The sequence below is a fragment of the Canis lupus genome, chromosome 28 (assembly GCF_048164855.1).
Source record: "Canis lupus baileyi chromosome 28, mCanLup2.hap1, whole genome shotgun sequence".
NCBI classification, from domain to species: domain Eukaryota; kingdom Metazoa; phylum Chordata; class Mammalia; order Carnivora; family Canidae; genus Canis; species Canis lupus.
In genome coordinates this window covers 25,602,314-25,614,879 of record NC_132865.1, presented here as the reverse complement: position 1 = coordinate 25,614,879, position 12,566 = coordinate 25,602,314, and the positions used below count along the sequence as shown (strand labels likewise).

The 12,566-nt window shown below is 40.1% G+C and overlaps 1 protein-coding gene across 8 annotated transcripts in view; it reads left to right on the top strand.

Moving 5' to 3' along the window:
* Positions 1-12,566, top strand: part of SGK3 (serum/glucocorticoid regulated kinase family member 3) — a 180,374-nt gene that overhangs the window by 102,839 nt on the left and 64,969 nt on the right. For 6 of the 8 annotated variants that reach the window (XM_072804398.1, XM_072804393.1, XM_072804396.1 and 3 more), the window contains 2 exons: positions 5,538-5,750; positions 12,315-12,398. In XM_072804398.1, the coding sequence (XP_072660499.1) occupies positions 5,673-5,750; positions 12,315-12,398 (162 nt within the window). In that variant the 5' untranslated portion in view covers positions 5,538-5,672. The remainder of the gene's footprint in view (positions 1-5,537; positions 5,751-12,314; positions 12,399-12,566) is intronic. The other 2 variants (XM_072804400.1, XM_072804401.1) reach the window with 1 other exon arrangement.

The following is a 12,566-nucleotide window of genomic DNA, read 5'->3' as shown; positions in this document are numbered from 1 at the left end:
AAAAAAATAAAAAATAAATCACAGATCCTGGAATGAGACCCCACTTCAAGTTCTGATTCCACCAACCAGTTGCTTCAATGACTTTAAGCAGTTACTTAGCCCCACTAAGTGTCTCTTTGCTCACATGTAAAACGAGAGTGACGATAGTATCTCCTAGGGTTACTGTGAAGATTAGATGTCATCCCAGTGCCTAGCATACAGTAATAATAATCATCACTATCATTATTGGTATTAAAATACGAAGTTTAAAGTACTAATTTGTAAAACAGTATGTTCCATCATTTAACATACGTACACAGATACACATATACATATATAAAAAATTGTCACACCCTTACATGTTTATAGACAGAAAAATGAAATACATGCAAAAAATATTGACTGTACATGTCTGTTGTGTGCTGAAATAATGGATTTTTTCTACATGCCTTTCTGTATGCTTCTAATTTTTATGGTTATTATTTTTGTATTCAAATGACAAAAGTCACTCCATGAATTTTATGAAGAATTTAAAAGTGACTCAAGAAGGTAATTGAGCCAAATTTCATCACATAAAAACATAGTTTTTAGCCTAAGGTTTAGTTAATCCTTGTTGATGAAATCAGGGAGGATACCACAATTCAGCCAATTCAGTCTGAGAACTGAGGGTACATTCAGTCAGGGACCATCGCAGTTCTGATACTAAGTTTATGTTGTTGATGATGGGTCTCCATGTCAACAAAATGAAGTATAGTCACTGAGCGGTGAAAACACAGACATTGCCCAGAGATTGAACGGAGTACTCCAGAAACTGAGTGACATAGATATGACAGATCTTGATCATTCAGGAATCTTCCGTGCATAAGCATCAAAAGCAAGCAAAGAAGCGTAAGCCGTGATTCATAGCACCAAAATGAGTGAATTGCTTCTGAAAGAGTGATTTCATTTTCTCAGATATTTCTGTACTTCAGAATTTTGGATCCCATGCAGTTCAGGCCAAGTCACAGTGGAAAATAAGTCCAACTTCTTTTTGAGGTCTAATAGACTGATTCTCTCAGGATGCTCATGAGTTCCCAGAAGTGTTAGATCTGAGTTTGGTAAATACCTTCAACAACTTTTTGCTGCTAAGTCATCTAACCAGTTAAAATAATCTAACTTTCACAGCTAACTTCCACTCCTTCCAAGTAACCCATAAACTGTCAGGTCAAAGGCGTTAGACAAAGAAATACTGCCTTAGCTACTTTGTCTTGGGTTCATTGAGCAAGCAATGGGTGATTGGCAAAGAGGCTGACTGACATCCATAGGAGCAGTCATCTTGACTACCTGATTATTGAGAGTCTCTCTTCAGTGAGCTTTTATGTAGGACACAAATGTTTTTTACATTCTGTGCTGTATTGAAAAGTTCATCTACATGCATCTGCAAACCCCTCCCTCTTTTAAACTTTAAAAAATTTGATTAAGAAAAAGATGAAAGTACAACTTATGGGAATATATTCTCCCCTTTAAAAAACAATTAGATCTTGTCCTTTCCAACTCTTTTACAAGTGAGCCATCCATTAACCACTGGCCACAGGTCAGCATTGATATATACCTTGGGCATGCATTTCTCCTGACACCACATATACTGCTCAGAATTCTGCCCACTTTGGGAAGATTTCCCTTCACCACTCTTTCAGGACCATCTGTGAATAGGGCAACATTGTCTTCTTTCTGGTTGGAACTAACATACCATACATGTCTGTTCATAATCGGACATGTCTTTTCTCTCCTCTGCTAACTGGTCATAGGATCCTCCCTGGGAGCATGTGTTGAGAGCTAAAAAGGAAGATGCTGCAAGTACCAGGTGTTCTGTAGTTTACTTGTGCCTTCCAGAACTGCTCAGGCCTAGTCTTGCTTTTAACATATCAAGTGGAACGCTTTTGTACAGTCTGGTTTTATGATTCAGTGGGTCAGATAATACTGTTCATGATGGGCTGTTTTTAATACACAGTTTCTTGACTTTGATTTCCCATGGGCAGGTATATAATCTTTACTTCAGCTTAGTAGCAAGCCAAGAACCAAATGGACAAAAGTTATTGACAGTACCCTAAGGAGTCCATAACTCTTATTCTCTTGATGCTTGTCAGGGGCCCCTTACCCCATCCCTGCCTGCTGTATCATTAGTAGTACTAGTGGGTGTGCTAAGGCATAGCCCCAAGAGTCAGGGCAGCTTTTATTGCTGAAGAATCTTGTCTTGAATCAGGCCCCAGTAAAAACTGGCAGCCTTATGGGTTCCCCAGGATATAAGTCAGAGCAGCATATCAAAATATGAAGCTCACCAGTTGTGTTACCTCCTTCTTAGCGAACATAGTACCAAGTGTAGCAGTTTTACTTTAGATGGGATATCCAGCCTCAGTCCTCTGGAGCCATAGGAACAACCAATGTGGTAGATCCCTAACTTCCATGGGTTTTATCCTCCATCCTCTGGCCTGTATGTGTATCTTACAAAGGTATGGAGTGCTTGCTACTTCTTGTTCACCAGATCCAGTTAACATAATGCCATAACTGTGATGAACCAGTGTAGTGATCTTTGGAATACTGAGATGATCAAGGTCTTTCCGGACTATATTATGACAGTGTAGAAATAGCCCTTAGGTAAAACATTGAAGACGCACTACTATTTCAGGCAGTTGGGAAATTGCATCGTATTATCCTTATTGGTGATGATACAAAAGAAAACATTTGCCAGGTCAATAGTTACTACCAGATATCAGACGTTATGCTCATTTTCTCCAGCAAGAAGGATCACATTTAGAAGTGCAGCCATGATTGGCCTCACCATCTGATCAAAGTCATAGTAATCTGCTGTCATGTTCCAAGATCTTTCTGGCTTTGGTCCAGGTAAACAGGCAAGTTAAAAGGAGATAGAACAGGAATCAGTGCTGCTATATCCTTCAAGTTTTTTGATAGTAGTACTGATTTCTGAGCTTATCCCATGGATATGGTACAGCTTTTGGTTTACTTTCATAGTAAGGAGAGGAGAAGAGTTCCAAGGGCTTCTTCATGGCCCTTTGTTCTGTATGACTTTTATGACATAGGAGAGGGAACCATTGCGGGGACTTGGGCAATTCCTAAGTATATCCCGTTTGCACAAAAATTTTAGGACTTGGGACATAACCACAGGATGGGCCTGTTGTCCCATTGTACCCACCATGAGATATCAGGGTTGACTTCATCACTCATCTCTTTTCTGGAATGAGATAGGTCCTCTGACTGGTGAGCCATGTTTTGGATCTCCCGGGATTAGTGTCAGTTTAGACCTAGTGTCTAATAACCCTTGGAAAGGCTATACATTTCTCTTTCCCCAGTGGGCAGTCACCTTTATGAATGGCTGTAGGTCTTGGAGAAGGACCGGAGAAAAATTGATAGGATATACTTGTCACCATGTATAGGATCACAGTAATCTCATATTTAGTCCTCCTTGGTCTAACATCCTTTGAATGTACTCCCATATATGCTCCTCCGACTCCTGCTGGTAAAAATTTTTGACATTCTGCAGATTTTTCGGTATAAAGGCAGTCCCTTTCTAGAGTCAGCTTTGAACTTCTTTCTGGGTTCTTTGGGAGCTAACTCCTGTTAGGGTGCAATGAAGGGTGGTGGGAATAGGCAGTGAAGAATTGGCATCCCCATAAGTGCTGGGCTCTATACTTAATTGTGTACTATTCATGTCCCCTGGGTACCTTGTATGAAACCGCTTATCCTGCTTCCCAGCTCTTTCCTCCTCATCTATTCCTGTTGCCACTTAATGACATATTTTATTGTCCCTTCCAAAGAGAAGGTCTAAGGCATGATGTTCTCCTCTAGTTCTGTTCCTGTGGACCATGCACAGTAAGATACAAATAGACAGTCAAGCTCATATATAATGCGGTATCAATAAGGCCTACCATCCTCTGGGTCCCACATTCTCAAGAGATAGGTGTGAAATGTGTAGCACTGTAACTTTCACCCTCTTGTCACTTCTGCCACAGATGGAGAATGGGCTGATATGGGTCTGGGATTCCTGGACAAGTTCATCTGCATTAATTTCCATCCGCTGGGATTCCTGGACAAGTTCATCTGCTTAATTTCCATCCGCTGTGATTCTTTAGCAGTAAAGCTCTGGGACTGCAGGGCAAGACTTTGATCAGGTGGCTGGTCTACTGGGGAGCTGAAAAAGCTAGCTGCTTTTATGGGACACTCTGAGCTTAGGAGGAGGCCAGTTACATTTCTGTGTTTTTTTTTGACAGCTAATTCAACTATGTATAAGTCTTTCTTGACTGCATTTCCAGCATCAAATCCAGAAAAGTAGGTTTTGAATAATCTCAAAGGAAGCACCCTTTTTTTTATTTTGAAGTTTTTTGTTTTTTTTTTTTAAGATTTTATTTATTTATTCAGGAGAGACACAGAGAGAGAGAGAGAGAGAGAGAGAGAGAGCGCGCGCGCGAGCCAAAGACACAGGCAGAGGGAGAAGCAGGCTCCATTCAGGGAGCCTGATGTGGGACTTGATCCGGATCTCCTGGGCCAAAGGCGGCGCTAAACCGAGGAAGTGCCCTTTTAATCGATTAAAACTCACTATACCTGAATATTCAATGCCTCCTAATAGATATTTGAAATCATTACTTGAATATAATTTATTTATAATTATTATATCTCTCAGAATGACTTCCTAAAATTAGTCACCAGGGAAACTGGCAAACTAATTCCTTAATGGGTGTTATTTGGTATCCGTGGAGAGTCTGGGTTGATATGTGTAGCAGAAGTGACCTCAGTTTGACATTTTGAGCCCTTTGTCCTTGGGTGAATGATAAGATTAACATAATTATATTTGTTCTCTATGAAGATCTATAATATCTCTGATCAGGGGTCCAGTACAGAAGAATTATCCAAAGTTGTTAGAATGTATAGCATAGCACAATGCTTAAGAGTCCAGACTGGAGCCACACAGCCTGGGTTCAAATCCTGGATAGGCAAATTTATTTAAGATCTCCATGTCTCAGTTGCCTCACATGTAAAATGGAAGTAAATAGTTACCTACCACTATATAGGATCCTAATCTGAAGCAGGCTTCACCTCATCTTGATGCAAAAAGTCTGAAAAACACACTTTAGGGGTGCCTGGCTGCCTCAGTCGGAAGAGTACGTAGCTCTTAATCTCAGGGTTGTGAGTTCAAGCTCCACCTTGGGTGTAGAGATTACTTAAATGAATAAACTTTAAAAAAAAGTTGAAAAACATACTTTGAAAAACCTTGCTTGAAATCTAACAGAATAGAACCCTTTTAGGTGAAAGTTGGGTTAGTCCATATGAATTTCTTAGTAGCGAGAGAAGGTAGATGGGATGCACATGTTTGATTGTGATTTAGCTATTGATGTGGCATAAGAGAAACTATATCTCTAACCTGGGCTGAGACATATGATCAAATGTAAATTCCTCCCAGAATAAGCATAAAATGAGTCCTGTGAATAATGACAAATCATTGGGTTTTTTTAGATTTTTTTTGCTAATCCGTGTTTTTTTTCTTTTTTTTTTTCCTGTTCATTAAGGTTGCATGATGGAATTTGAATATTACCTCAAGAGGTTTTATATTTTGGATTAGCTAGCTGTGTTTGTCCTCTGCTATTTCTTCGGACTCATTTTTTGGTGTCCTTTTGAGGCAATAAACCCAAAGGGATTATACCATGGACTACAAAGAAAGCTGCCCAAGTGTAAGCATTCCCAGCTCTGATGAACACAGAGAGAAGAAGAAGAGGTTTACTGTAAGTATGTAATATAAAGCATATGGAGGACAATGGAATAGAGAATATTTCCATTTCTCCTTTTGTTCTTCCTTAACCAGAACATCCTCCCCATGTTTCCACATATCCAGACCTTACTTATCTTTCAAATGATATATCCTCCACAGTCTTCCCTTTGTACTGTAACAGAATATAGTCTCCTTTTCAGACTTTTCCCTGTTTACCCTTGGAGAAGCTTTTGGAACCCTAATAGATCCTCTCACCAGAAAATGTGCAAACACAATGATCTACAAACATGCTTGCAATTTTGCATGCATTGTCAGGTTAATGGACTCCAGAAGTCATTGATCCCATATTAAGAACCACTGTCTTGTAATTTCCACAGCATCTTTCTTATGACATTAATCATTTTATACCTCAGTTTTTAAAAAATGTTTAATCCAGTATTTTATCTTTTTTTTCCACCTGAAAGGTTTTTTTTTTACCTGAAAGGCAAGATTAGTCGATCTCTAATTTTACTTTTTATCACGGTAGTATCTACTATAGAACAATAAAGAATAAGGACAATGAATGTTTGCTGGATCATTGTATCAGTGACTATTATTGGAGAGTAGCCATTTCTCTACTTAGTGTAATGAAGCATGCTGTATTTAGTTCCAGTAGTCCTGTTTGTGTGTACATTCCCAGATCGCCTGCCCTCCTCCCCCTGAAACAGTATCAGTTATCTTGTCTGTAACTGATCTGCTCTTCCTTGTAAGCTCCCACCTGCTGAATGCTATGAAGAAATTAAGCCAATTCTGTATAACACTTACTTCGAGCTAAAATTTAAGCAGTTCCTTTAAGTTAAAATGCTTGGGCTGTCTTCATTCTGCTCTCTTTCTCCCACTTGAACACACACTTCTCCAATTTGATGTTGCAGTTTATGGGTAGAGAGGTGTCCCCTTTCATGGTATTTTGTTGAGTCAGTGACTGACTTCATGGTAGCCTGCCGAAGGCTCTTGTATTTTTGTTAGCCCTCTAGATCTTTGCTGTCCCGGGTGTAGAGTGACTGGTCTGGCAGACAGCCAGCTGTGGTTGACCTGATCTAGCCCTGGACATTTTGTTGGCATTCATTGCTGGCATCTACAGTCGATCAACTGATTTGTGATCTGTTCTTCATTGGCTTGGCCACAGTGGTGGTGACTCACTGCTGACTCAGCTTTCCTTAGCTCTTGATGGCTGTTGACCCTACTGAGGCTCTGCCATTGCTTTCACTGCTCTTGACTCAAGTGGTGTACCTCAGCCTCTGACTTGGGGATCTCCTGGCTCCTGCCAGGTGCATCCCATGACAAATGACTTTCAACTCAGAGTTCATGTCACAATGGAAAATTGAGGAGTTAAACTGAACCCTTTGGTCTGACCACTCCAGTCTCCCTTCTTAACTAGGTAGGGCTGGAGCCCCAAATGACACTTTTCTCCCAGAATCCCAGTTAAGGAGCTGGAAATAACCTCTCTTCTTCTGTCCTCTGTTCTCTGTTTCTTAATAAATGTACCTCCACATCCTATACCAAAGCCCAAAGTAGAGACTGCGTTGTATCTGGCCATTTGCCTCTGCTCAGTGTCTGTTGCAGCAGTATCTTAAGCATTGTGCATTTATTCCATAATCTTATAAGGAAGTCTTAGAAACATCACATCGATGGTAAACAAGAGGTCCATATACCTCAGTAAAATAGTGGAGTGTGTGTGAAGGTTTTTTCCTTCCCTCTCTCTTTTTTTTTTTTTTTAATTATTTTTTTACCTTTGAGCATTCTCTCCTTCAAGGGCATAGCCTATATCAATTTTTTTAAAAGATTTTATTTATTTATTCATGAGAGAGAGATAATGGTAGAGACACAGGCAGAGGGAGAAGCAGGCTTCCTGGGGGGAGCCTGATGTGGGGCTTGGTCCAAGGGCCTCAGGATCATGACCTGAGCCAAAGGCAGACGCTCAATCACTGAACTACCCAGGTGCCCGCTCTTGCCAAATTTAATGGCAGTTCAAATATAGCAAATATAGGCAGTGGGTTATCTCACTGTCCATGTACTTTTCTTGGTAGAGGTATTTTTTTGACTTTTGTGAAAGGTGCAGGGAAGCCTATAATGTCACTCTTACTCACCTGTCCCACAGCTGTCCCCTGCATACTCAAAGGCCCTCTCCAGATCACCTTATTCATTTCCTTGCTTCAGATTATCAAATGTTGCCTTTGTAGAGAGGCTTTTTCTGACCATACTTTATAAAATAGTATCTTAACACCCCATCCTACTGTTTTCACTCTCTGTCCTGCTTACCTTTTTTAATCTTTTTCTTATTTTAATTAATTAATTAATTTTTAAATATTTTATTTATTCATGAGAGAGAGAGAGAGAGAGAGAGAGAGAGAGAGGCAGAGACACAGGCAGAGGGAGAAGCAGGTTCCATGCAGGGGGCCCAACACAGGACTCAGTCCTGGGTCTCCAGGATCACGCCCTGGGCCAAAGGTGGCACTAGACTGCTGGGCCACCGGCGCTGCCCTCCATCGAGTCCCACGTCAGGCTCCCTGCATGGAGCCTGCTTCTCCCTCTGCCTGTGTCTCTGCCTGTCTCTGCCTTTCTTTCTCTCTCTCTCTCTGTGTCTCTCATGCATAAATAATAAATAAAATCTTTAAAAAAAACAAGTCGGATGGATGCTTAACCGACTGAGCCACCCAGGCATCCCCCTGGTTTTTTTTTAGTATAGGCTCCACACCTAGCATGGAGTCCAGTGCAGGGCTTGAACTCACAACTCTGAGATCAAGACCTGAGCTGAGATCAAGAGTCAGATGCTTAACTGAGCTACTGAAGTGCCCCTACCCTATTTAATTTTTTAATAGCATTATCACTACCTGACACATTTTGTATTTATTTATTACTAGAATAGACTAGAATGCAAGGGCCTTTGAAATAAGAACTTCCCTCACTATTGCTTTATCAGTACCCAGAACAGAGATGGATATTAAAAAGTATTTGTTGAATTGATGTTGAATGAAAAGTAATACTAAGTTCACATGTTAGTTACTGATTGCTACAGGGAAGTCCTCAAGAACCTCAGTTCTAGGGGACGCCTGGGTGGCTCAGCGGTTTAGCGTCTGCCTTTGGCTCAGGGCGTGGTCCTGGGGTCCAGGATCAAGTCCCACATCGGGTTCCCTGCAAGGAGCCTGCTTCTCCCTCTGCCTAGGTCTCTGCCTCTCTCTGTGTGTGTCTCATGAATAAATAAATTAAATCTTAAAAAAAAAAAAAAAAAAAAGAACCTCAGTTCTAGTCAACACAGACTCCACCTTACCCAACACAGACTCTGTGTTGAGCTTCAGCAGGTCCCAGATGCCTGTGTCATACTTGGGAACATAAATAGATGTTGTATTATTTGCTATTTGCTAGTATTTTTGTACTCTAGTTATCTTTTATATAGCTCTATACTGTGAAGCTTCTAACAGAGAGATGCATTGCCTTCTATGATGTCTTAAATCAAGTTTCAATTATACTTTCATTAATCCATTCCACAAATTGTCATTGAGTTTCTGTGTCGTGTAGGTACTGTTCTAGACATGGGATATGGTAGGTAGCAAGAATGATACAGCCTTTCCTCTCAAGGAACTTAGATTCTGGTAGGGTAAGATAGGAAATAAGGAAATACTTAAAAAAAAACAACAACATAATTTTGGGGCTCCCAGGGGGCTAAGTTGGTTAAGCATCAGGCTCAGATCATGATCCTGGAGTCCTGGGATCGAGCCCCACTTCTGACTCCCTACTTGGCAGGGAGCTTGCTTCCTTTGCTCCTTCCCCTGCTCATGCTTGTGCATGCGTGCTCTCTTAAATAAATAAAATCTTTTTTAAAAAAACAAGTAGGGATCCCTGAGTGGCTCAGCGGTTTAGCGCCTGCCTTTAGCCCAGGGTGTGATCCTGGAGTCCTGGGATCGAGTCCCATATTGGGGTCCCTGCATGGAGCCTGCTTCTCCCTCTGCCTGTGTCTCTGCCTCTCTCTCTCTTTCTGTGTCTCTCATGAATAAATAAATAAAATCTTTTTAAAAAATAAAAAACAAGTAATTTTATATTGTAATAAGCATTGTACTGCTTTCTGTGAATTCTTGTGCTTCTTTGGCAAATGAAAGTGTTTTTTAAAATTTGAAGAGTTTGTTTTTACCTATTGGTGTTTTATTAGAACTGACTTAGGGAACCCTGGGTGGCGCAGCGGTTTACCGCCTGCCTTTGGCCCAGGGCGCGATCCTGGAGACCTGGGATCAAGTCCCACGTCGGGCTCCCGGTGCATGGAGCCTGCTTCTCCCTCTGCCTGTGTCTCTGCCTCTCTCTCTCTATCTGTGTGACTATCATGAATAAATAAAAATTAAAAAAAAAAAAAAAAGAACTGACTTAATAAACCCTTGCTGGAGGCACCTGGATGGCTTAGTTGGTTAAGTGTCTGCATTTGGCTCAGGTTGTGATCCTGGGGTCCTGGGATCGAACCCCTTATTGGGCTCCCTGCTTGGCAGGGAGTGTGCTTCTCCTCTGCCCCTCCTCCTGGTTGCTCATGCTCTCTCTCCTAAATAAATAAAGTCTTTTAAAAAAAATAGGCCCTTGTTCATAAGTCATAGTGCTGATTAGTAACTTCAGGTGGCTTTATCTTAGTTCCTATAAACATATTTGCAGCAGAGCTGCTTCAGTCTGGAACCCATTTGTGGGTTCTTGTCTTGGCTCTACTTGGGTAACCACGGGAAGCCACCTTACCACAACTAGGAAGCCAGCATAAATAACTGAAGAAGCTTGCAATCATCTAAACTTAGGTTTCTGATCCTTTGATAGCAGTCCTGCTTCCGATCCTGTCTGATCCTGAGTACTCTATGAGATAAATCTGTAGTCTAATCTTAGATGGTACAGCTTCATTGGCACCTTGACCAGCTGCTTTATCCTCTACTTCTGCATTCTTTCCTTGTGAGTAGTGTCGTCTTACAAACAAATCTGGTATCATATATCCAATAGCTTCCTGTAAGACAACTTGATGCCTTCTTGGTTAAGACTGGAAGTGCCGTATTACCACCCACCACCACATGTAGCTCATGTAGAGTGCCTGAGTGCTCTTTTTTTTCAGTGTAAGTAATTCATCACTTAACTCAGGTGATTGATACCAAGACCCTTCCAGGTGAGACTTTATTCTTCCTCTCACAGAGGACTGTGGCTTTACATTCTCAATGTGCATTTGTTAATGTGATCATATCTTACCTAGTGCTATAAAATTTGTATGTTATAATCACATACAGTATCAGAGAGGTGCTTCACCATATTATCTAACTATAAGTTTGTGAATGTAGCTTTCAATCTTTTATGGGAAAGGATAGTTTATACATAGTTGTATGCCCATCTTCTAAAAATAAACCTGGTTTACTCTGTTGTCTAGTAGACTGTGGACAACTGTATTGTAAACCCCAAAGCAATTCCTATCTCTATAATTCCTAACCCAAATCATATATCAGTGAGTTTTTCCTCAAATACCTGGATTGTTATTATTTGTCCCTTTCCCCTGCAGTTGGTTAAGTGTCTGACTCTTGGTTTCAGCTCAGGTCATAATCTCAGGGTTGTGGGATCAAGCCCCTCATTGGGCTCCTTGCTCAGTGTAGCATCTGCTTAAGACTCTCTCCCTCTCCCTCTGCCTCTCCCTACTCTGTGTGCTTCTCTTTCTTTCTCTTTCTCTCTCTCAAATCTTTAAAAAAGAAAAAAAGAAATGACACAGACCATTGGGGTCCCAAACTCTTTTCTCTACATTGCTATGTTGAATTATACTCTGAGAATATGGGATGGGATGAATTAAGAGAATTCTGTATTATAATTGTTGATTTGATACTGGTTGTAGTACATAAAGGGTTAGAAGATTTAAATTTCAGTCTCATAAGTCTGTGAATTTGGGCAAGTTTTTCAGCTTTTTTTGGGCCATCATTTTCTCATGTATATTCTAGGGGTTGTAATGTTTCTTCTTCTTACTTACTTGTTCTTGACTATGGTTATATGGAGTTATGTATATATGAAAATATTAATCACATGAAAGATGGTAGTATAGGAAGTCTGAGGATAAATTCCTAGTGTGAAAAATACTGTGTACAAGATGACCTGGAAAGAGAACTAATAACTGAGTCTTTACTATGTGCTAGGCATCCTTTTGAAAATGCTTTATAATTTCAGGATAATGGTTATTGCTGAGGAAGAAAGGAGAATGGCATCAATTCAATCTATTGTGTAATTTTGGGGGAAAAAGTATGAAATAAGTGGCAAAATGTTAGAATTCAGAACATCTGAATGAGTTCACAGGTGTTCGTTGTGTTATTCTCTTGAAATATATGGAACTATTTCTTAACATTTTAAAAATGAAATGTCTCCTAAAAATATAAAAATCTCCTTTCAAGAAGTCTTTCAGCTGATATCCTTATGTATTTTAGAGAATCGTGTATAAACATGAATGTCTAGTATCAATTTTATGAGAATAAAAACAGATTATTCACCTATTAAATCGCTAATGAATTTTTTTTTTTGCAATCAAGTTTTATTATACTGTTTTTTATTTCCACAGGTTTATAAAGTTCTGGTCTCAGTGGGTAGGAGTGAGTGGTTTGTCTTCAGGAGATATGCGGAGTTTGATAAGCTTTACAATACTGTAAGTAAATGTCAGTCTGCAGGATTTTTATTTAAAACAAGACACCTGAGGGTGTCTGGCTGGCTCAGTTGGTAGAGTGTGCAACTCTTGATCTTAGGATTTTAAGTTCAAGACCTATATTAGGTATAGAGACTACTTAAATAAATAAAACTTTAAAAAAAAGAATAA